At 35.1% G+C, this 25,124-nt stretch overlaps 1 protein-coding gene across 3 annotated transcripts in view; it reads left to right on the top strand.

Moving 5' to 3' along the window:
* DICER1 (dicer 1, ribonuclease III) overlaps positions 1 to 25,124 on the top strand; it is a 65,514-nt gene that overhangs the window by 20,654 nt on the left and 19,736 nt on the right. For 2 of the 3 annotated variants that reach the window (XM_052692508.1, XM_052692507.1), the window contains exons 4-17: positions 4,867 to 5,059; positions 5,904 to 6,066; positions 6,510 to 6,640; positions 7,207 to 7,341; positions 8,143 to 8,303; positions 8,899 to 9,067; positions 11,035 to 11,507; positions 14,802 to 14,934; positions 16,523 to 16,765; positions 16,863 to 17,017; positions 19,016 to 19,148; positions 19,627 to 19,702; positions 20,793 to 20,932; positions 23,487 to 23,666. In XM_052692508.1, coding sequence (XP_052548468.1) covers positions 4,916 to 5,059; positions 5,904 to 6,066; positions 6,510 to 6,640; positions 7,207 to 7,341; positions 8,143 to 8,303; positions 8,899 to 9,067; positions 11,035 to 11,507; positions 14,802 to 14,934; positions 16,523 to 16,765; positions 16,863 to 17,017; positions 19,016 to 19,148; positions 19,627 to 19,702; positions 20,793 to 20,932; positions 23,487 to 23,666 — 2,436 coding nt within the window. In that variant the 5' untranslated portion in view covers positions 4,867 to 4,915. The remainder of the gene's footprint in view (positions 1 to 4,866; positions 5,060 to 5,903; positions 6,067 to 6,509; positions 6,641 to 7,206; positions 7,342 to 8,142; positions 8,304 to 8,898; positions 9,068 to 11,034; positions 11,508 to 14,801; positions 14,935 to 16,522; positions 16,766 to 16,862; positions 17,018 to 19,015; positions 19,149 to 19,626; positions 19,703 to 20,792; positions 20,933 to 23,486; positions 23,667 to 25,124) is intronic. The other variant, XM_052692509.1, reaches the window with a different exon arrangement.

Raw genomic sequence — 25,124 nt, 5'->3', positions numbered from 1 at the left:
GAAAATATGGGAATTGTGTTTTTTTTTGTTAGTTTGGTTGGTTTTTTTTTTTTTTTTTTTCTCGAATGAAGGTGAAAATACATTTCCTGGCACTGAATACTTAAAATGTATGTAGAAGTCACTTTACTGCAAAAGTTTTCAGTATCTATGAAACACTCAGTTAATATTTTCCATTTTCTTTAAATAACGTTTATATTGATCTTCTACTCTGTATTTGTTCTTGTAATATTTTATAATTTTCTTTTTATTTGTACATCTGTTACCCAGGAAATAATTTTGTGTTCTTTGAACAGATTAATATTACATGTTGTAGTTGACATGACTCTTCAGGTGTTCGTGTGGGAGAATATTCAAGCAGCAGCTTTTGATTCCTACTTTCATGAATGGATCATGGTTTGTTTACTTTCAAGTGATTTTTCCATCTTTTCAGAGGCTAATTTCTCTCTTCTTATGCCAACAGGGATTTTAGAGAACAAAATAGAAATTGCTAGGCAAAGATTAGAACCTGCAGCATGAGAAATAGTTCTGGTATCCTTAAGACTGAACCAGACAGAAACTCAGGCATCACAGTTAGAGACTTTGAAGAAAGCAGAGGAAATATATTACATTTGACAGTAACTTTTTGTAGTTGTTGATAGGAGGTATAGTTTGCAGTAACTTGCTATCAATACTTATTAAGCATGCAGGTAGCAGTTAAAAACCCAAAGATGTGTTCCAAGAACTCTAGTCTCTTCTCTGCTTACTTTAGAGTATCATTCAGTAAAAGTTTTTAACAGCCCTTGGAGCTGGGTTAGATCCAGGATGTCCTATTTCAGGTGAGTGACCTACTTGGTTTGACTCATGTTCCTTAGTGTGGTGAAACCTGACATTTTTTTGTGCACTGAAGGCCTATTTTAACTTAGATATGGTCCTGTGACTGAAAAAACCTGCAGCACTCTTCCAGAATTGTTCTCGTCTGAAAGAAGCTTCTATTAAATTTTAAATCCCAACCTTGTATCTTTTTGAAATATGACTTTAAATTATAGAATAAGGCTTTAGGTTTAACTGAAGCTTGCAGTTCAATATGTGTTGACATGAACAGGTATTAAAGTAAGGTCATCAAGATGTGCATTTTGCTGTTAAACTTTTGAAGTCAGTGGCTACAATTTGAACTTTTTTGAGTTATGTTATTAGAACAGATAAGGCCCAGTACTGTGCTGCTTTGTCCCCTTTCTCGTAACTCAGTGTAGAGCCACAGGAAGCAGGACTTCTGTTTCTTATATCTTTCCTTCCAAATTTGTTTTCAGCAAGTTCTCATTTTCTGACTATCAATATCCAAAATGACACAGTGGGTAAAGGTTTGAACATCATGGCAGATATCTTTATTATTCACACTGGCAGAGCAGGACTACTTTTTTTTTTCTGCTTCCCACTTAGCTAGTTACAGGGTCAGTTAACTTCTGTCCACAACTTCTGAAAGCATGCACTTTATATCTCGACTGTTTCCAATTTAAAGCCTGTTCTTCAAGTAGATGTGGTTTTTTTGCCCCCTTTTTATTTCTAGATGGTCTTGCACTGCTATCCTTTTGTTGCAGAACAGAACTTGATATTTTTCCTTGCAATTGAAATATAGACTACATATATAATTATTTCATTATTGTGGCTTATTCCCATAATAATGTTGACATTGATCTTGTGGAGTCTTATATACTTACAATAGAAATAATACAAATGAATGCCAGGACTAGGGAACTCCTCAGCACAGCAGGAAGTAGCATTGAAAGTTTAGTTAGGTGGACTTCTTACCTCGGTCATTATACATGGACAGAGAGTGTAAGGTATTTCAACTGTCCTCTGCCTCATGAGAGTCTCGTTGTGTTGTTTTGCTAATTCATCGTGCAATCCATGAGAGCTAAATCCCATTGTTTTTTTTTGTCAGCTTGTTCCACAGTTAATAATAGTCTTACTACAAAATGCTGTTTTATTTCTCATTATTTTTCAAGTTATTAAGTTTATTCCTTCACACTTCAAAAAAAAAAAAATTGCGAAATTTTCTTTAAGTATACTTTTTTTTTTTTAAACTCTGTGAGATGATAATACTTGATGGCAGGCCTTTCATGAAGATAGAAAACAAATCTGTGGCTTAGAATGTGTGATGTTTCACAGGATCTTCCAAAGCAAGCTGAACCTGTGTGTAAGTGAATCTCTGTACTCCTTACGGTGAGGTAGCTAAGCCTACTATCATTGTCATGGAGTCATATGTAGAAAAGAATGTAGGCTTCTTTGTGAATGGTAGGTCATGCATTTGGTTGTGAGGGAGATAGTCTCAGAATAAGCTTGTGTTTGTTCATGAAGTTATGTTTATGGTGTGGAAAAGAAGAACTTAAGTGGAATAACAGAAAAGGCACTGATGATCCAAAATGCTCTATAAAATTGAAGTGACTGGGCATAAATATAAGAATGATTGGGCGGTTACCCTTAAAAACATAATACGTATTATACTTTACCTGGTCCATCCCAGCCTTGAGCAACTATAATGGCTATGACCAGGTTTCCTTTAAAAACAGTCAAATAGGAAAAAAAATAAACAATAACAAAAACTATCCTTCCACATGAACTGCTGTATATAAGTAGGAAAAGTGCCGAGGCAATTTCAGTGAAATGTTGTCGTCATGTGGAAGACTTCTATGTTCTCCAAAGGAATCTGTGTGTTTCCAAATAGCATGGCACTGATTTGATTATAAGGAAGCTAGAGATATTAGAGCAGAGCCTTGTCTGTTACCTTGTGTGAGGGAGAGAAACTTTCAATAGTCTCTCTGACTGTCATGCACTTGAGCTGCCTGTTCACAGAATCACAGGGTTGGAAAGGACCTCAGGGACCATGAATCTCCAACTCCCCTGCCACTGGCAGGGCCACCAACCTCTCCATTTAATACCAGACCAGGCTGCCCAGGGCCCATCCAATCTGGCCTTGAACACCTCCATGGACGGGGCATCCACTACCTCTCTGGGCAGCCTGTTCCAGCACCTCACCGCTCTTTGATAGCGCCCAGGTGCTTTCTGTCAGTGGCTGAAAATGATTATATCCCAATGCAGTACTCATGTGGGACTGATATAATTGTATTAATTACATAATGATTAACGTGACTACATATGATGTGCAAACACTTAGATCAAAATGTCAAGAATTACCACCTTTACTACACACAACTGTACATAGCACATGCACTTTTTTTTTTAACTACTTGTTTTACTTGACCTAGTGCTATGGAAACTTCAGTGAAAGAACAGCCGTAGGACTGGTTGTTCCAAATGAGGAATCAATCAAAACATTTTCTGGTCTGACTGGATTTAGAAAGCGTGTAGAGTTACTAGTTTGATTGTTAGAACAGAACCTGTGTGTTCTTGTATGCAGTTTGAAATGTATAAAAGCAATTTTAGAATCTCCAGGACTCTTATATTACATCTGAAATGAAAAATGATATATTTCTGATTTTATGATGTGATAGCCTGTGTTGTTTTGTATTTGCAACTAAACAAAGCAATATCTGTCTTTTTTTTTTTTTTTTCTTTTGATTTAAAGAATCTAAAGGAACTCAGGCTGAAACAATAAATTAAATTCCAGAATTGAGAAAGAAAATGAGAAGTACTTGTAAAATTTGCATGTTTGGAGATTCTTCCAAAAGTAACTGGAGAAATTGACTAGAATCTCAAAAGCGTTCTTTAGTACATCTTTTAGAAACTACATGCTTTTTCTTAAACTTTTGAATATATTTCTTCTTTCTGGTATCTTCTCACCCTGACAGTTTCTCTGTAGCTGAAATTAAAATATAAGACTATATTCCTGCAATATTAATGCACTCCTTTTGGTGAAGAATTTTTTTTTAATAGAGAAGGAAGAGTGGTGATTGCTGAGCCAAAGGTGAAGTTTACCCTCTTTCACTTAGCATTTTTCTGAATGTTTGTCTTCAAAACAGTGATAGCTTCTTGTAGTGGTCTCAAAATTATTTCCCAGTGCACAATTGCAAAAGTTAATTTTCCTACGGTATAGAATAGTGGGAACATTTCTGTACAATAAGGTTATAATTCATTCAGTTCTATAGGAAAAAAATTGATTATACGTTGATAATTCCTGAAAAATATGAAGCATTTCTAAAATAGCCAGTGATGAGAACTTCATAGACCTCCAATAGGAAGCTGTTTTCTATTACATAATTGTCATCATACTGTTACTTAGAGTATCTTTCTGGAAACTGGTGGTTTATCTGGCAAGGGACCCATGTGCTATCAGCACTTATCGTCATCATCTGTAATTATTTATTAAATTTCTGCTTATTCTTCTACCAATTCTGACAAAGTTATCTGTTTCATTGACAACATGTTCTTACGAAGCTCCTGTTCTTTTTGCTTTTGGTTAGAATGAAGTCCCTGTTCTGTGCGTTTATGTGTATGCAAATCTTTGGTTATAAGACTTACTTGAAAATGCAAAATGTGGTAGATTTGCTTGTTACCTCTGATCTTGAAAATCTTTTTTCTTTCCTGAAGTTAAAGCAGCTTTATATTTTCAATTTGTTATTCAATAAGCTTTAAAAGGAGATTTGTTAGAATGCAAGGGGAACTTTATCCTGAAGTGTCCAAGTGCCTGGACACTTTTTTTTGCCTATAAAGCAGCTTTTTTGTTGTTGTTGTTGTTACTTTGTTAAATACACCTCTTGAAGTGGGAAAGTTCTTTAAGTGCAAAATTGAAGTGTTCTGCTGAAAGTAATGAGATTGTAGCTCTTACTGGAAGTAAAAATAAAGTAGAATTATGTATCCTTAGATTCTTTTGTTTTATTTTTTTCCTTCATATTATAACTGTATCTAATACCGTTTTGCTTTCTTCCATAGTAGGCTGTGCTGGAACAAAAACGCAATGACAGAAACACTGGATGAATGAATGAAAAGCCCTGCTTTGCAATCCCTCAGCATGGCGGGACTGCAGCTCATGACCCCTGCTTCCTCCCCAATGGGTCCATTTTTTGGACTACCGTGGCAACAAGAAGCAATTCATGATAACATTTACACGCCAAGAAAATATCAGGTACTAGTGATAATACTTTTTTTTAATAACATTACTATATTAGTGAAAATAAATCTATGAATTTAATAGGAAAAAAAAGCGGAGCAGATGGGAAAAGTCTGCAGTTGTACATAGTCCAGGCACTTGTTTCTTACAGCTTCACCTGTTGGGACCTAGTTGTCCCTTTTTTTACTAGCTAGGATGTGTTCTGCTTTTGTGATAATTCCTATTGTCCCTTCTCAATTTGCTTTTATGAATCAAAATTTTAAGCTGAATATTCTCTTGCTCTTTGCAAGGTGTTATTAGGGATAAATACCCTAATCTTGGCATTGTGCAACTTGATCATACGCTTACAGTCACATCTCCAGACTTGATTTTGATATGCCCACTGGTGAAAGTAGCTTAGTAATTTTAGAAACTCTGTCAGGGTACTCTGATTTTCATTTTGTTACAGAAGCTATTCCTGAATTCTGGAATTTCAGTTCTCTGTGTGCCCTGCAGAGATGCCTGAAAGCTAGAATTTGGTTAATATTGCTGAAAAGGGTTTGTATCACCTTGAGTAATGTACTTGTGTATTTGGCTGAACTAATCCATAGAATTAGACTGAAAAGCTCTAGCATGTAGCTTCGAATAGTTTTGAGGAGAAATTTGGTTTTAGAAGATAAACTGTACAGTGTGCATTCATATTTTTTGGGTGAGTGACTGTACCTTTGTTATGAAAGAATAGTGTTGGTTCTTTGGCATTGGAAAGAGTTCTGCAAGTCATGTTGACCTGTCTGTAGTTTGTTTACCACCTGTATTGTTATTTTTTGTCAAATTTTATCCACTTTGCTGCAAATAAGAGTGTTGTTGTTCTTAAACCTAGGTTGAACTGCTTGAAGCAGCTTTGGATCATAATACAATAGTCTGTTTAAACACTGGCTCAGGGAAGACTTTTATTGCAGTACTACTCACTAAAGAGCTGTCCTATCAGATCAGGGGGGATTTCAACAAAAATGGAAAAAGAACTGTGTTCTTGGTCAACTCAGGTAAGAATAAAAATATACTAAGTTGCTGAATATGCTAGTTCTGTTGTCATGGGACAACTCCTTAATAGAAGTTGTGTGAAAACAAATTTGGGAGAAAATTTTGGCTGAAGCACTTAACAGCAGGAATAATAAACTGATCAAAGAATGTGACACCTTTCACATTTTGCTGATTGTATACTCAATACAACCTCTTTATCTCTGGTATCTTTTATTTCATGATTTAAAATAAAAGCATTAAATCAGAATTGCTGTACAGTTGGCAGTTTATTTCCTAACTGTAGTTTTGTATGGAGGTAGGTTGCCATGTACCCCAGTTTAAGATTAGCCTAATCTGAAGATTGTACTATAAAGCATGGTGCTAGTAATAGGGCAAACATCTTGAAAATTAATGTATGAAAACACCTTCATGAGATTGAGGATTTTTGTCTGTTTTTATTTTTAAGCAAATCAAGTTGCTCAGCAAGTATCAGCTGTCAGGACACATTCAGATCTTAAAGTGGGAGAGTATTCAAGTTTAGAGGTGACTGAATCATGGACAAAAGAGAAGTGGAGTCAGGAATTCTCTAAGCATCAGGTAATGTATTAAGTATAAATGCCTAGTCTACAGTTAGACTAGATGAGAACTGCTAATTTTCAGTTATACGTAAACTCCTCTAACAAATTCAGCATGCTAGTAATATGTGTATATTAATTTTGAGGCAAAACATGTATAAGAGGTACTCAGGTTGTTGTAAAAAGCTGTCCTTTTAATCCTTTTTTTTTTTTTTTTTTTCCAAGTCTCCCTGTCTTGTGGTCAAAGATGATAACTGCGTAAGAAATTTTTAGTGTAAATATTGTACTTCAAACATCACTAAAAATGTCATTCCTTGACATGCTTTTTATTTCTGCCTTTTTGAGTAAGCTTTAGTTCTGTTGTCCTTGAACCATTTTTTCTGTATTTATTTTACCTTTAGTGAAACATTTAGTGATGGCCAATGAAGTATATCTAGAGAACTTAGACAGATAAGTAGATGGAGTTAATATTTGCTAATATTGTCAATACTATCAAGTGTGATGTACAGAAGAGCTTTTTCATTTTACTGTGGCCTAAGACAATTTGTACTCTTTTTATATTGATGCTTTTTTTTGTTTTTAACTTAGGTTCTGGTTATGACATGTCATGTTGCTTTGACTGTTTTGAGAAATGAGTATTTATCCCTGTCAAATATTAATCTACTGGTGTTTGATGAGTGCCATCTTGCAATCCAGGACCATCCATACCGTGAAATTATGAAGGTTAGTTTGTACTGTGTGAACGTTTCAATACTTGGTTGCAGAGCATGGGTGAGGCTGAAGGGTTGAAATGAGGAAACGAGTCAGTTTTTGCTATTGAAGAATAACATCAATGGAATCGTGGTTTAGCATGCCTTTGGGCTGGATTTACTGTAATGAATTAATACTTAACTCATAATGAGATATTATAGAAGAGCAATGTAATTTACTTTGTAGTGATCAAAGAAAAATCTGGTGTTAACCTGGACTTTGCAAATTAAGGGAATTCTCAAAATTATTGTTAAAAATGATAGGGAATGAGATGTATTAACTGGTTTCTGTATTTCTTAAAATACTGATTTTTAAAAATGTTTATAGGGCTTTTGAAGGCATATTGTTAGCTTCATGAGGTATTTGTTAGATGTCTTTCCAGATCTGTCATTAGGTTTAACCAAATCATGTGTGCTTTTATTTTTTTGGTATGACTTTAGTTTTTTCATGTTGTATAAGCATTATGATATGTGTTTTATTGTAAGCATGACAAAGCTATCTTGTGTAATACGAATTGTTTATTTCTTTAAATATTTTCTAGATGGAAATATTTATCTTGAAACGTGGTTGCTGTTAAATGTTCTTCAGTTCTGTATGTTTACTTCCAGGCAATAGAAAGAAGTATTTACTGAACATTTGATTCCCTTTCCAGTATACGCTATTCAATACCAGTTTTCAACTAAACATAGAAACTTTGTCTGCTGGTCTGATAGTAGGCTTTCATGATGGTTGGAACAACTGTTTGAAGGTACTTCATTCTGATTTGCTTCACAGATCTGTGAGGATTACCCATCTTGCCCTCGAATCTTGGGATTAACTGCTTCTATTTTAAATGGGAAGTGTGATCCTGCTGAGTTAGAAGAGAAGATAAAGAAACTGGAGAAAATATTAAAGAGCAATGCTGAAACTGCAACTGATTTGGTGGTCTTAGATAGGTATGTTGTTATGCAGTTATGGCTATTTAATTGACTGCCTTTTTTTTTTTAGTAAGGAACAAACTGTTATAAACATTTGCTATTTTAAATCTTAGCAAAGGCTGTGTGTGTGATACCATTAGCTCTATGTGAGGTGAGGACAGAAAGGTGAACATATAAAATTGCTTTTTGGGTAACCAGTGTTAAAGTACATCTTAAAGTTAAGTAGAAAGTCTACTTGACTCTAATATTCAGATTTTATGTTGTTGAAGAAATAAATAGAATTTACATCACAACTGTTTTACTTGTTTGGCATGTAAAAAGAGGAAAAGCTAAAGTGAAAGTTGTGCTTTGGCTTGGATATTCCAATATTTGAAGTGTAGATAGTGATACTAACCTCATTTTTAGGAAATACATTAGACAGATCAATATTTTTATAATGAATCAATGTGGTATATATGGAGAATTTTTGTTGTTTTTTTATTAAATATATATTTAACTTTGTAATCATTCATGGTGGGGATAGAAATGTATTTGACTATGCTTCATACTGCCCTTGCTATTTGCCATATAACTTTAACAGGCTGAAATAACCTGATCTTTGCCCTCAATTAAGATATACTTCTCAGCCATGTGAGATTGTTGTAGACTGTGGACCATATATTGACAAAAGTGGATTGTATGAAAGACTATTAAGGGAATTGGATGAGGCACTTCATTTTCTAAATGACTGCAACATATCTGTACATTCAAAGGAAAGAGATTCTACGTTAATTTCTAAACAGGTAAGGTTTTAAGCTGTATGAAAACCCTGTGGAATTGAAGTCTTACTATTTTTCTTTGCAGCATATGTTATGTTACAGAAACTTTCTGAGTTAGCCTGGTATATCTGAGCAAAAAGACTTCTAGTTTTCATGTTCTACTAACACTGCAGATCTTTTCATAAATTAATGGGGCTTGAATGTCAACTATTCATACGTAGTGTTCAAACGTAAGTCAAAACCTCATCTGGTTTGAGAATCCTGTATTCAGATTTGCTTAAGGCACAAAACATCCTGCACCATGATTTCTGAGGGCAAGAGTCTTAACATCTTTGGATAAGTCAGTAGGAAAAGAGAAATTATGCCACAGGAGTTATTAGGAAAAGCAGTGCACAGTTGTATTACAGAATGCTGAGTGGGAATTGAGGTATAAAATCCAACTAGCTCTACAATTTCCACAGTTTATTCTAGTGAGAACAATATGTGACTAGTGGAATGAAACTTTAGCCTCAAGCTTGCCCCTTGTTTTTGTGCAGGATGGCAGAGTAGAATATAGGTGGCATGGTTTGAACAGAGACTTGTTGCACATGGGGTGTGGAGTCCAGAAACCATTTTTTTTTTCCACTGAGATTTGGAATTGCATCCTCAAGTGCAATTATGCAGGTATTAAGTTAAAAGTAAATTATTTCTATAACTATCTGTGATGAAGTTGGAGAATGTGTTTCTCTTTTCATCTAAAAGTACTTTAGTTTAATGTTTCTAGAAACTCAATATTCTGGCAGTTAAAGACTACTTTGGCCAGAGAGGGGGATAGTAAGTAATTCAGTCTATCTTTCTACTTCTCTGTAGTTTATCACAACTGCTTGTAACTTTTGTTCTAGACTTAAAATGCAGTAGGGCAAAAATTCATAAGGAATGTTGAAATCCCAATCGCAAGTATTTGCACAATCCAGAATAGCGAATTAACTGCTGTGCTTCTAATGTACATTGCCCTCTGTGCTTCTTTCCTGATCCAGTAGCTCTACAAGAAGATGGAGGCACCTATATTAAGAAAAATAAATCCATTTTCCATTTGATGTGGGTAGAATCAACCCTCTGTCTATTAATTAGAATTTGTTTAGGAAATTTTTACTCTTAAGTCTCACAGATAATAAACTTTAGGGAATACAGTACAAAGAAGGCAACTTGTTCTGTATTTTCTTGTAAGAATGGAAGAAGGAAGGAAAACTAGAACAGCAACTGAAAACTGATATTCTGATTGTTTTGAGATACTTCCATTGTAATTAATATGTGTAGTTCATGAGTATACTTGTATGTTATTTGTGTTTTTCATTAGTTGTTTAATACTGGACCACTTGATTCTGTGGGAAGAAAAAACTTGTCATCAGCTATAATGCTGTTTGTACTCAAGTGTCTTTGTTATTTTTTCCAAGTAGTAAATAGTCCCCTGTTTTTTTCTGTTCTGCCCACACATAACCTTTTTCCTTTGAAAGGCTTAACTTAACAGAACTATGCAATTTCATGTTTAGGTATTTTTGAAAGCTTGACAATTATTGCTAATGAATGAAGTAAGAAGTACCTCGTAAAGCATTTATCTTATTAGTTTTGTGTTAAACATAACAGGTAATACTTTTGTTTTGCTTATTGAGCTGCCTCAAGAAGCATTCCCCTTCTTATCACAATTATCTGAAGCTAATTTCAAATAGTAATTTCATCAAATTGCAAAATACTACTTAAACTCTTTTGAGGCTCAGAAATGAGCTCAAAGTTGAGGTTCTGCGATTTAGGAGGGGGAAAAATGGCTCCATTAAATACCAATATTCCCAAGGTTGCCTTACTGACAAAAGCCAACCTTAAATATCGAATAGATATTTAATATAGAACGTATCACAATATTCATAAGCACTATGATGTGAGGAACCAAAGCTGTCTTACGTGAATAACTTATGAGTGTATTCTTTTGAACTGATACTTGAATTCATCTGTTGTAGATATTGTCAGACTGTCGAGCTGTGTTGGTTGTTCTGGGACCCTGGTGTGCAGATAAGGTAGCTGGGATGATGGTGAGAGAGCTACAGAAGTATATCAAACATGAGCAAGAGGAGCTGCACAGGAAATTTTTATTGTTTACAGACACTTTCTTAAGGAAAATACATGCACTCTGTGAAGAGCATTTCTCACCTGCCTCACTTGACCTGAAATTTGTAACTCCAAAAGTAATAAAGCTGCTTGAAATTTTGCGCAAATACAAACCATACGAACGGCAGCAGTTTGAAAGTGTTGAATGGTATAACAACAGAAATCAGGATAATTACGTATCGTGGAGTGATTCTGAAGATGATGATGAGGATGAAGAAATTGAGGAGAAAGAGAAGCCAGAGACTAATTTCCCATCTCCTTTTACGAATATTTTATGTGGAATTATTTTTGTGGAAAGAAGATACACAGCAGTTGTTCTAAATAGGTAAATCTTCTTTAAAAACAAAAAAAGGCGTGTTCAGCTGCCAGCACGTGGATGTTTATATTGTGAATATAGAAGGAATTGTCTTTTCTTTTCAGAACTCTGTTTAAAGTTGCATTAGGAAATTACACTAGAGCTGTGTCAAGAAAGAATAGCAACAACAAAAAAAATAGGTTGTGTGTGGATGGGGAGAGCAAATGTATTTGAAAATTGTACTCAAGGGTTCACTCTGGACCTGAGTTTGCAATTTGATTTGTGTAGAAGATGAAATATTGTACCTTAACTGTAAAATAAGAGTAAACTTATTTGTATTAATTGGTCTTTATATATTTGGAATGGATGCTGGAAATTTCTCTAACTTACTGAGTGCTATACTTCTGGAAATGTTACTGTTAGCTTACTAAATCATGTTATTACATGATACAGGCCTGCAGAAAAGCAAATTTATGCTTGCCAGAATTCCTCTGAAAGTTTACCAGTACTACACTAAGCACTTTCCTGCAGTATTCACCAAGAAAACTAGGAATCCTGGAATTTTTGCCAAGATATACTTTGGAGTAATCTCATTCCTTATCAGTTCTATTCCTCAGTATGATCAGTGATAGATATAATTAACATTCTTAATTCTTAAACACCATTTGACACAAACTGATTTATATCTTGGGGGGAAGGGAAGGTGTAGGGTTTTTTTTTTTTTTGGTAGTGTGCTAAATGTATTTTGCAGTCTGCTTATTGAGTTCTGGATAACTCTGAATCTGATGCTTCTGTTATCTTTTACGTGACTGAGTAGTTTGAGTTGCATAATATAGTCTTTGATCTACAGACTTGCCTATGTGTTTTTTGTGCCCTTTTTTGTTAACCTTTCTACATTAAATATGTTTGTATAAATATGCAATACAATGCAAATCATGTACTTCAGTGGAATTAATGCTCCTGAAGAAATAACTTTGAAAGATTATGACAAATTTTTTGCGAAGTTGAGATGGGTGTTTCACTACTGGACAAGAAGTGAACAGAATTGTTAAATTTCAGCTATCTGTTAAACTACAAATCCTTTAATTTCCAGCTTTTTTCATCAGGTGTTCTCATAGACAGACTTATGTGCTATGAGTATATATTGAGAGCAGACACCTACACTCAGTCTCAGAATTCCTGGAAGATAAGCAGACTTGAGCTGGTTGACAGAAGCCTGTAGGCCTTCTATGGAGATGCTTAAGTTGAAGGGCCTCTGCTGACTGCAGCTGTATGAATGCTGTATGTATGTACAGGAAGAGGTACTGTTTTCTGAATGAGGAAGCCATGAGAGTTTGAACTCATGTATCAAAACCTCTCAAGCTTGCAGTGGATCCAGTATTAATCAGAACCAACTTGAAATACTGTCGATTTAAACAAAAATCTATATTATGGTAAAGCAAACTTCATAAAATAGTATTATAGTCATGTAGTAGTTCATGATCTAAGGAAGGGCAACTCTTGTGGAAAGCACTGGGCTTTGTAGAAGTAGGTCATTTTGTTTCCCGCCCTTGCCCCCTGAAGTAGTAATTAGAGCTGATCTTTCTTTGGAGAACTTTGGAGAACAGCAACAGCCACTGTTGTAAGTACTACAACAGGCTAACAAACAGAAACAAAACCAACAAATCTCCCCTCAGAAACCAACGTTTTTATTAATACGACACAGCTGATGAAGCTCTTTTGTTTTGTCTGTATAATTGAGTCCTGTTCTGAAAAGGAGCTTAGAGGAACTAGAAATCACTTCCTAAAGCTCAGTATCTATCCATTTTCATTGAAGTGCCTCACAGCTTTCCTAGAGGACGATCTGAAAGTAGAATTTCTTTTATCTCTTTGGAAAATGGTGCCTGTTAGCTATCACTACTTATGTTTTCTATTAAACCATGAGGTTAAAGTCTTAAACATTTCTTGAGCTTTCCAAATATCTACACAGTGACATGTTTATTCAGTTGCTTTTCATTTCTCTCAATTTCTGTAATGAGTGGGACACAAAGAACATTTCAGTTCAGTAGTAGTTGCTCTTGAAGCTACACAGCTTGGTAGAAATGCCACACAGAAAAATTAAAAATAAAAAAAGTGTTACAGTTGTAACTCCTACTGTCTTAGAATGTCTGTTGCAAGAGCCTAGGCTGCATACAAAAAGTGAATCTGTTCAGCCTCAAGCTATTAAGAGCAAATTTCGGTACAGGAGGAACCTTCTTGTTTTTTTTTCTGTAAGGATACCAAGCTATTTGTGAGTTTTCCATTACCTTATTTTCCCTGTCCATTACAATTTCAACACAATACAAAGGAAGGAAGTTTTGCAGGTGCACATAAACTATTAAAATCAGTGACTTGAGTAGTACGTACTCCAGTGGGAGAGAGAGGAAGGAGAACATAGCCGTTTTCCATTTGATTGGCAGCAGCTAGCTGGCTATTCAGTGAAGGTGCACCAGGGAGGGGTTGGAATTACTGTTGGAGGTATATGGAGGCAGGCTTTCCTTGGACAGGAGGAAAACCTCTTAATGAAAATGAGGGATGTACTGTAAGAACTGGTACTGGGTTGGCTATACTGAGATATGCAAGAGATATAATTTTGTTAAGTTTTATTGGTTCTGTTGTCATAAAGCTGTGTGGCTGAGAAATTCTGTACTCTCTCCATGCTGAAAACAGGTCAACTAAGGGTGCTACAGCATTAACAATTACTTTGATTGAGCAAGCTAATCATGCTTTTAAATCCACAAATACATTATTCTAGATTCAGTGCTTTATTTATGCAAGCAATTTTCTCTCATCTGTGAAACCAAAGCATTGCCAAGCACAGCCTTTTTTACTTCTTTCTATAAGCTAAAGAAAGATGTAGAAGAAGAACACTGAATGAACACTGTATATTCAGGAAACATACGTTTTTGAGGGAGCAATTAAAGGTATTTCTGCTAGGGTCTGTCCCTTACAGAAAGTGAACTAAAATGACGTGAGTAGAGAGTTTGTTCGCAGGAAGCTTTAGAGTAGTAGCTTGGTTTTAAAAAATCTGGTTTTTAGCCATGTATTTTACCATGATGGTTCTAGAATGTATGTGATACATACATTTGTATGCTGTGTATGGTCTGTCTTTTATTATCCTTGCAAAGGCTTTCAGTAAATCTAGTGTGTTTTAAGGGAAAACTAAGGCTAGCTTATATTTTAGCACGATGTTTAATTTTTGCACTTCCACATTTTTATTCATTTTTAAATGAAGCTATTGCAAACAAAAGATTGTCTTCCATTGTCTGGCTTGTGTGACTTCTAAAAAGCACATGATATTTTTAGGTTGATAAAAGAAGCTGGCAAACAAGATCCAGAACTGGCTTACATCAGTAGCAATTTCATAACTGGACATGGCATTGGCAAGAATCAGCCTCGTAACAAGCAGATGGAAGTAGAATTCAGAAAACAGGAAGAGGTAACTTCAAGAAAAATAACTGAAACTAGCAGTAACTTCAGTACTCTTCTTACACGCAGAATCTGGAAACAGTCATTAGAATTTTGGGGAATGCCTGTGGTTTTATAGATATGATTGCTAATTTGAGGTACAGATGTTCTTCATAAAAAATAACAGATGTTTAGATAAATTGTATGTCACATTGCACAAACAAAACTTCATGTAAAAGCTTTATTTAAAGTGATGCTCATTTCTTGTCAGGTCATTAGCCATCTTTTTTTGTTTTTTTTCCATTGCATTAATAGTATAGTAATACTATACAGCAAATTAAAGTTCCTAGCATTTTTAACAGTCATTAGGTTTCTTTTGTTTATTTTTGCTAAAAGAGCATTTGTTAAATCTCTAAACTATATCAATGTAAAACTCCATGGTTCAAGCATGTAAGGTTTTTGGAGATCAAATGCATTTTTCTCCTGTCTGGGCTGGGTTGTCAACTTTCTGACTTTTGTGATGATATTGTTATCTAGTATCTTTTTTTGAAATCATTGTATGCTTTTATCAATTTGGCCTTTTACATGGTGAGGAGAGAATAATGCTGAAGTCAGACTTCAAAAAAATGCACAGTAATGCAGCAACACCAAAATTTTAACCTAATAAAGCTCCTGAAATGTAGTAGGTCAGGAGTTCAATAGTGAATGTACTTAAAGGAAAAAATGTTATGTCTTATAAAAGCAATTAAGTTAATCAAGCCTAATAAATATCTAATAAAATCACACCTTTTTTTCAATATAAGGATGCAAAAAAGACACTTCTGTCATCTAGAATATAAAGTCTTTTCAAACTACCATGGGCTGAATCCTCTAATGTAGGATAGCTACAGTGATCATACACTGCTTGTATTAAAACTTAAAATCCGTGAATGTTGATGGCATCAATTATTTAACAAATTTAAAACATACAGTCTTTAGTATTATGGGAGCCTCTCTGTATGTATTATCATGGGGTAGTCTGTAGAAACTTTTTAGGTTTCTTAAGACGTTTACTTCTTTTCTTGAATTTCAGATCTAACTTGTCACAGCTCCTAATATTCCTGAAAATATTCTTTATGCTTCTTCTGACCTTTTTTCTTCCCTATTCTCCAGGAAAAAAAAAAAATAAAATCCTTATTGGTTAGAAATATTAAAAATAGAAGTACCAACTCTAGAATGTATTGACCTTTTATTTCCATCCCAAAAGAGTATGTTTCAGCCGCAGAAATAATTTTTAGGAAGAAAAACCACTCTCCTGAAGGCAGTACTTTATTATATTGTATTTTAAAAATCTAAATAAATAGATGTGATGCTTTTGTTGCCTGACAGTAGATCCTTAGAGTTGCTTAATTCCGTGTATCAGATGTAATTCATAAAAATCTGACTACTCTGATAAAATAGCCTTGCTGTGTCTCGTAAATACTAGTAACTTTATATCAGCATACTTAATCAAGTTTTTTGAATGTCTGATCAATTCCTCTTAGCTCTAATAGCTTATTGATGAACTGAGTAATGCAAATGGTGACAGATCAGTCTCTTGATTTGTTGTTGTCTCAAATTTGTCTTCCTTACTTTTACAGGTTCTTAGAAAATTTCGAGCACATGAGACCAATCTTCTTATTGCTACCAGTATTGTAGAAGAGGGTGTTGACATACCAAAATGCAATTTGGTGGTGCGTTTTGATTTGCCCACAGAATACCGTTCCTATGTGCAGTCAAAAGGAAGAGCTAGAGCACCAATTTCCAATTACATAATGTTAGCAGATACAGACAAAATTAAAAGTTTTGAAGAAGATCTTAAGACATATAAAGCAATTGAGAAGGTATGTGGTCAAAGGACTATGCCTGCTTTTGTTAAATTAATTGTAATGTGTTTTAAAGGAAAAATCTTTTACCGTGTTCTGTTCTTGAAATGTTAAGATCCTGAGAAATAAATGCTCGAAATCTGTTGATACCAGTGAAATGGAAACTGAACCCATTGTTGATGATGATGATGTGTTTCCACCCTATGTGTTGAGGACAGATGAGAACAGTCCAAGAGTTACTATCAACACAGCTATTGGACACATAAATAGGTATGGGGGATGTTCACTTTTACTACTTTTCTTTGAATAGAAGTTCATTACTCTATTTTGCAACAGAAGAATATAGACTTGGGCATTGTGCACATTTCATCTTGGAAATCTTAACAGGGTGTTCAAAAGAAAATTGTTGTGGAAGTTCGAAAGTATGGTTTGCTTTTTTTTTCTCTTTATTCTACAGAAATTCTAACTCTGGTAATGAACATAATAATAGATTCCTGCTTAATTAAAATCATCCTGTAGATAAAAGCTGCCCTGAAAACATTTAGTTTTGAAACAGGTAGCAAGATTGTTTTTTCTCTTAATAAGGTAACTTTGAAAACCAATAAGTGGCTTACTAAAACTGTAGTAAAATGTTCCAATTGTAAAATTCACTCTTACAAAGTCTATGTGTTGTTGTGTTGGAAAAAAAAAAAAACAACAATGCTTTAAGCTGAACATAGTACCATTCTGCTAAACTGGAGAGTGTGTTTCCAAGGGAACTAGCCAATAGTACATTAGTAAAGTTATGGTAGTTAGAAAAGGCCTTTAGCGACAGCATAAGGTGAATGTTATGACCCTCTTCCAAAAAGGCAAACAGAAGGAGCCAGAGAAGTTCAAGACTGCTCAGCTGTTTAGTATGAATCCTTTTGGAACACGTTTCCATAAGTGCAAAAAAGTGGTGATTGGCAACAGCCAACAGTTTCGTCAACAGCAGCTTTTGCCTGTCTGAACCTGTTGTTTCATGTGTGATGATGTGCTTGACTCTGTGAACAAGGGGAAAGTAGATCACGTAAAATCCTTCTATTAACTAAAGCTTTTGATGTAATTGCCATAGGACATCAGCAGACAAATTTACATAGATACAGATCATTTGAATGGGTTGCCTGGCAAATGAAATTCAGCAAAGCACTCAGATTGAGATGGAGTGTAATGGTAGACTACTCAAAGTGTATCTGGCATGTGGTTATGTGTGGTATTGTTCTTGAGCCATGAGAAGGTCCATTGCATGTCACTGTCATGGTTGCATAACAAGTTCCTTGACACGTTTGATCTTGACGTGTATTTGAGAAGCAGGGAATGTGATTACAATGGAGGAAAGGTCTGGAGATAGAGAAAAAGATGAATGGAAACTCTGGTACATAGGATGGAATAGTGTCATAGAGTTATCTCTGGATCTGTCTGTGTCCATGATGGGGACAGCCTGAAAAAGAGAGGGAGGCATGGGAGGAAGTGTCAAAGGTTTACGGGGCTGGTTCAACCCACTTCTGTGACTAATGGGGAAAGAGGACTCACAAACTTGAACCCAGGGAAAGCGAGAAAAAGTGGAAGGGTAGATAGATGGGAGATGGGCCTAAAAACAAAATAGCAGCAACAATCTGAAGAAGAAAGCTAATTTACTAAATACAATATCGAGATGCAAGATAACGCTATATAATTGGAATTGAGGCTTATAAATAAAATTAGTGAGAAAGTGTCCAAAACTGAAGCCTTACTTAAAGCTGAAAGAGAGATGACAAGGGAGCACACGCTGCCAAGACAAGAAACAAAAAAAGGAGCAATCTCGTGAGTTGTGAGCAGTTTTAGGTTTCCCTCTGAATGGAAAATGCAAAATCCTCTGGGGCATGTAGTTCTTCTCTCTGAGAACTGAGTACTTGGAAAATCAGCAGTCCATGGAACTGAAGCATTAGCTTTTTAACTCCAGTACTTTACATGATGTTATGATGTGCAATACCGATAACAAAAATCATAAACCCATGACATATAGTCATTTTTACAGTAGTCATCATTGCAGCCTTGCAACTACCTCCTTAAAAACTACTTTTGTGAAAAAGGACTTGGAGGTCTCCTAATTGGCAGATAGTAGAACATAAGTCAACAATGTACTCTTGCAGTGCAAAATGTAGTGTGAAATGGTCTCCTGTAGTGTTTGTGCCAGTAAGGTTCATAGAAAATGTCTTTAAGTTTCACTTTGCAAGTTTTGATTATTTGAAAAATCTCTTGTCAATTTAGGTACTGTGCTAGATTACCAAGTGATCCATTTACACACCTAGCTCCCAAGTGTAAAACCAGAGAACTACCTGATCATACATTCTACTCTACTCTCTACCTGCCAATCAACTCACCTCTTCGAGCGTCAATTGTTGTAGGTATTTGGGGAGAGAGGAACATAAGAATAAGTGAATTTGTTGGTATAGATGTGTGCATGCCCCATTTTTTAAATTGATGTTTTTCAATATTAATGAAAGTCATATGACTTTCTCTTCCTACATTGTGCTCTGTAACTGCATTTAAATCTATTTCTGTTATCTGTTTTGCAACAATTACTGTCTTTTCTGTGGGCAAAAGTATTTAGATATATTTAGATATCCATCTCAGTGCTTTTTTTTTTTTTTTTTTTTTTTTTTTTTTACAAATATGCTTAATTGTTTTTCACCAGTGGTATTTCGAATTCAGAAGCTTGTAACTTTGATGTAGAAAAACAATGTAAACTAGCATATCTACACAACACTGTCATCAGTATAATATTTTATTAAGTTTTGTTTGCTTAGTGTTTTTGTTAAACTGTTTATTTTTGTTTGTTAATCAACTAAAGACTTCAAGAAATATTTAAATGTTTGTAGGGTCCTCCAATGAGTTGTGCAAGATTGGCTGAGAGAGTTGTAGCTCTTATTTGCTGTGAAAAACTGCACAAAATTGGTAAGGATTTGAAAAGCAGTATTTCTTTGGTAAATAGTTTTTTTTACAATTAAATATTGAAGATGATCTAGATGTTATGTATATACATGAATTTCTACTGAAGCTGTCTATTCTTACTTCCTTTCGGTTTGTTTTTTATATAATGTAGTTTATAGTTTAGCTTACACCATGTGAGCTAAAGTCATTTTCCAGAAGAATACTGTTATTTAATTTAATTTTGTCTTAAGCAGCAAATGCAACTTTAATGAAAGCCAAAGAGATTTCAATATTGAATATATTTAGTGTAGAAGGAAAAAGAATTTCATTCTCTAGAAGGGGTTGGTTGTAGATCAGGATTTAGATACTGCAGGCAGAAAACAAATTGTTGTTTTTTAAAAGTGAGTTTGAACAAATATTAAAAATCCAGAGTCCCAGACTGTACTTTTTACTGCATCTTAAGTCATGATCCAGAAATAGTGTTGCAGGATTATTTCAACTGTCTTGTCTCTAATAGGCATAATGGAGCATATTCTTAACTACAAAATATTTTAGAGAATGTCATCAGTGCTCTGATGCAATACAAAAATATTTACATTTCTTTTTAAGTAAAAACTTTGAGTTACACCTTTTGATGACTGAATCCATACCAGTGAATTTATCCAGAATAATATTTCTGTGGCCCAGCTCCGTGTTGAGTGCATAGTTAACAGTATTATTTCCTATTTTAGAATGATACATGAATATCTGTTCCTTCTTTGTTGCTATAACTTAATGTGAGTGTTTTTTAGACAAGTATTTCAGTTACCGCTTGCTTTTTGTGGTCAGACAGTTGAATTATCTTGGGTGTTTTCATAACAGAATTCAATTTTTCGTTTGCTATTAACTTTATATTAAAACATTCGTTGTAATATTTTATATTTTAAAATAAATACTTAAGAAAAATAACCTTTATCATTCTTTTCCCAAATTTCACTTTTGAAGCCTTGAAATAGTAAGTGAATTTTAAAAACTCAGGTGAGGTGTTTTCCCGAGCATATGTGGATGGACCTTGACAAGGCGAGAGTGTGATTGTTTTAATTGCTATTTATTTGTAATCTTTCACAATACCTAGGTGAACTGGATGATCATTTGATGCCAGTTGGAAAAGAAACGGTTAAATATGAGGAAGAGCTTGATTTACATGATGAAGAAGAAACCAGTGTGCCAGGAAGACCAGGCTCTACAAAAAGACGACAGTGCTACCCTAAAGCTGTTAGTATTGCTTAGTGCTAATGTTTATTCTTATCTGATAAGAATGTTTTGGGACAATTCAATTTGGAACAATTGTACTTTTATAGTTTTGATTGTATGGAAACTTGCATTATTATCTAAATTAGCTTATGGGAGCATGTGTTATAGAAACTTGCCTGTAGTTCAAAGAATGTACACTTTCTTCAAAACCTGGGTAACTCTTTTTCCTAGTATGGTGTAAGGATGGCAGCAGATATAGTTGTTTTAAACCCAAGAAAGGCAGCGGTCACAATCTGATCATAAAGAAGGAGTTGCTTACTCCTTTCTGAAGACCAGGGCTTGCCAAACACCCCAGAGAATATGATCTCCAAGTAGAAATTCTTCCCTTGCATCTGCCTGCTCTTGAATGAGATTAGATGAGACCTTGGGTCCACTACTGGTCACACAGGTCAGTTGCTTCCACTTGTGCTCCCAGGGCTGGGTACACCCCTTCACCAGGTACTCAATATCTGGTTCAGGCCATGACCTAACAGTTCCCATACAAACTGTCATAACTGGAAGGAAGAGTTATATGTTGTTGATAATCTGTAAATACTTAAGTTGTCTGGTAAATGTAGTAGAGCAATAGAAGAATTACGGATTTTCTAGGAAATAATTGAAAATTGGTGGAGATGTTTGGAGGTCAAAATTATGTGCAAGCCACTAACCAAGTGCAGAAATTGCTCCTTTACCTATTCTTAATGTTTTTTAGATATTTGGTTTAATTCAGTAACTGTATTGCTCTAACAAAGATTTTCATGTTTTTTTTGTTTAACCCTTAGAGTATCAAATATAATATTTTTACTTTTAAATATTACTCCTAAAATACTAAAAGGTACACATGAGATAGTTGATAGTTCTGTGTCATTAAGTAGCTTATGCATAAATTTGTTACACCAGGTTTCAGCTACTTAAGATTGTATGATTGAAATTACTATTATGGTATTTGTGAGGAAAATGGAGGAAAGTTTTGTCAGAGTACCTTATGACTACTCAGGAACCTGCCTCCTTCCCCTGTAGTTGATTTTAGCCTTATGGTCCTTTGAATAGGATTGGTAACAAACAGTAGTATCTGGTAGTCGCTTCTGACGATCTTTGCATTTCATGAAGAAACCTATAGCCCTTGGTCACATCCAAGAACATCAGCATGTAGTCTCAGAGTAGTAGTTTTTGTGCAAGAACTCCATTCTTGGTTTCCTCCACGTACTCTAATTTCAATAATAGCTTAAATAATTGGTTATTATGAAAGGTCAGTAAAGGAGACTGCATCATCATAAAGAATATTATAGAGCGAATTACAAGATTAGGAAACCTTTTTTTTTTTCTGCAAGACTTATTCACTTGAAACTTTGCAAGGTGTTTCTTGTCACTACGAAGGCATTTTTCAGTCACTTTCCCTCTAGTGATTTTTCTGAATTAAGGCTACTTGTAAAATGCATGACGAAATGCTGTCTCATTCAGAGGGACTGATTTGTCAAGTAACGCATCATTCTTTCACAGCTATGTTTTTTAATACAGAATCTGAGAATATTTTCCCTCACTTCAGTCCCAACTTTTCACATCTGGAAAAAAAGCTTTGGCAAATGTTTAAGGTCTACAAGATCCTCTTGGGTTTAATATGGTTATTAAACTTATGAGTAATTTTCCAATAAGCCAAGGCCTTAGTTTTGGTACAGTCTAACTTTAAAATCCATGTGTACATGTATTGCAGTTTATTTCTAGATAAGCAGAAGGATAACTTTCTGAGATCCAAAAAGTAATGAACTCCTACCGAAAGTAAGGGATGCTCTATGATAAAAATGAGCGGCAGAGTTAAAAATGCTCCTGGCTGTTGAGAACATTCAAATATACAAGCTATAATAATAGAATACTTTTAATAGAAGACTTTTACAATGTAATGCTGGGCAACACAGGCAGTGTATAAAACTTTGTGTTTTTTTTTTTTAATTCAAATTGTATTTAAAGAAAGTGATGTTTTAAAACTGCTTATCTAGGGAAAAGAATTTGTGTTAATAAAGATGTAAATTCAGCCAAGCTTATAGGAAAGCTGAATTACTAGATTGTAAGGGGGTTTTTATGTTGCTTCTGTCTCCTTCCCTCCTCCCTTTATTTATTTTCCTTCTAGTATTAAGAGTGAAAGATGCTGGACATAGAGTGCTCCAGATTTACTGGCTAAATTTAGAAATTGGCATCAAAAGTTTAGTTGTGTTAATAGTGAAGTTATCTCTGTATTGTACAGTTAGACTTCCGTTTCTAACACAGTGGATGCAGTGGAAAGTTAGTTGTGTAATGTAGAGCTAATTTCCCTTAACAAACAGGTAGATCTGGCTGCATTGTTCTCCTTTGACATAAGTTCCTAAGTTCCAGGCCAGGTTGCTGATGAGATGTTTTTGTGTAAGAAAGAGCTTACCTAAATCTAAATTTTCTTATTCCTTGTTTTTAGCAGTGCCTTACCAAATAAGCATAGGGAGGCTTGTTCAAAGAATAGTTTTGCTGATTTAATTGTGTTAATGTTTTTCCATTTTATGATTTTTAGATTCCAGAATGTTTGAGGGATAGTTATCCCAAACCTGATCAGCCCTGTTACCTGTATGTAATAGGAATGGTGTTAACTACTCCATTGCCTGATGAGCTCAACTTTAGGAGACGAAAGCTATATCCTCCTGAGGATACAACAAGATGTTTTGGCATATTGACAGCCAAACCTATACCTCAGGTAATGAATTTAGCTACTTTCTTTCATCTAACATGCTTCACAATCTCATTTTCCAGGCTGAAGAGTTGGAAATGACTATAAAATGCAAGAGACATTTGAATAACAGCTTTAATATGTTTTAACTTTTAGTTAGACCTCAAAGATGGTTAGACTTGATGTGTGTAATAGGAATGGGAGTGTAATAGGAATAGGAATTTAGTAATAGGAACGGGAGGGTGGTTGAACTAGATGATCTTGCAGGTTGTTTCCAACCTTGTGATTCTGTGATCTGTGATCTTTTCTGTGTCCTTTCCAACTGGTCTGTACTGCATAAGTATGCTTATATCAAGCTACCTTTGGAAAATAAGTGATATTATATCTAATCCAGTCATCACTTTATTTTCTGTCATTAGTGACAGAACAAGCTGTTCTCTTGTAAACAAGCTTTGAAATTAAAAATTTTCATTCTTTATTATTTTTCAGTGGCTCCAAATGTTCGGTTTTTTTTGTTTGTTTGTTTGGGTTTTTTTTTTGTCAGAGGTATGATAGAAATGGAGTTTCAGCTAGGGAGATGGCCTGAAGTATTGCCTCATCTTTAGGAAAGCTACAGTAACAAGCCCTTTCAATACTCCTCTGAATATTGCTGCAGCAGCAGAAGTATGCTGTGCTAAAAGAAATTGACACAAAGCTGTGAATTGTAGTTACATCTGAGAGGAGTTCTGTGTGGTGAGAGTACAGATGAGATGATTTAGTTACTGCGCTCTTACCTGAAGTGAGATGGGATTCCTATTATTAAATATGAGAATTTTTAGAGGAATTATAGAGAAGTGGTTACTGAAGATAGCTACCACTGCTTAAAACAGCACACTCTGTTCCTGCCCAGTCTGCATTTGTGCTTGGAATTGCCCTGATCCAGATGCAGGACCTTGCACTTGGCCTTGTTGAACTTCATGAGGTTGGCGTGGCCCTTCTCTCAAGCCTGTCCAGGTCTCTCTGAATAGCATCCCTTCTCTCTAGCATGTCAATTGCACCACTCAGCTTGTTGTCATCTGCAAATTTGCTGAGGGTGCACTCAATTCTACTGTACTTGTTGCCTACAAAGATGTTAAATAGCACTTGATCTGGTTTGCTGTTAGGTGAGACAGGCAGTATCTCTGATGCAAATGCTAAAGTAGTAATGTGTCGCTGGAGAATGCCAGCTTAAGCAATTTATGCTGTTGTAGGAAGGGTACCTTTGGAGTTATTTCTTACTCTGTAAAGAGGCTGGGATATTAGATAATTGATGTATAGTCTGCCCCCAGCCTTGGAAAAGACATGAGTGTTGTTTCAAACAGCTGGCAGACCTTCTGTCATTAGCACTGTGGTAGCAAAGTGTTAGCAGGGGTCTTTGCATAGAAATGTCTGAACTACACAACTAGTGCTCTGTAGAGGAATCCTATTTTGAATCTTTCCCTTTTGATTATGTTTGTTTCTCTTCCC

The sequence above is a fragment of the Tympanuchus pallidicinctus genome, unplaced genomic scaffold (assembly GCF_026119805.1).
Source record: "Tympanuchus pallidicinctus isolate F22 unplaced genomic scaffold, pur_lepc_1.0 scaffold3, whole genome shotgun sequence".
In the NCBI taxonomy this organism is placed as follows: Eukaryota; Metazoa; Chordata; class Aves; order Galliformes; family Phasianidae; genus Tympanuchus; species Tympanuchus pallidicinctus.
Note: the sequence above shows the minus strand (reverse complement) of the source record. Positions and strands in the feature narration are given on the sequence as shown.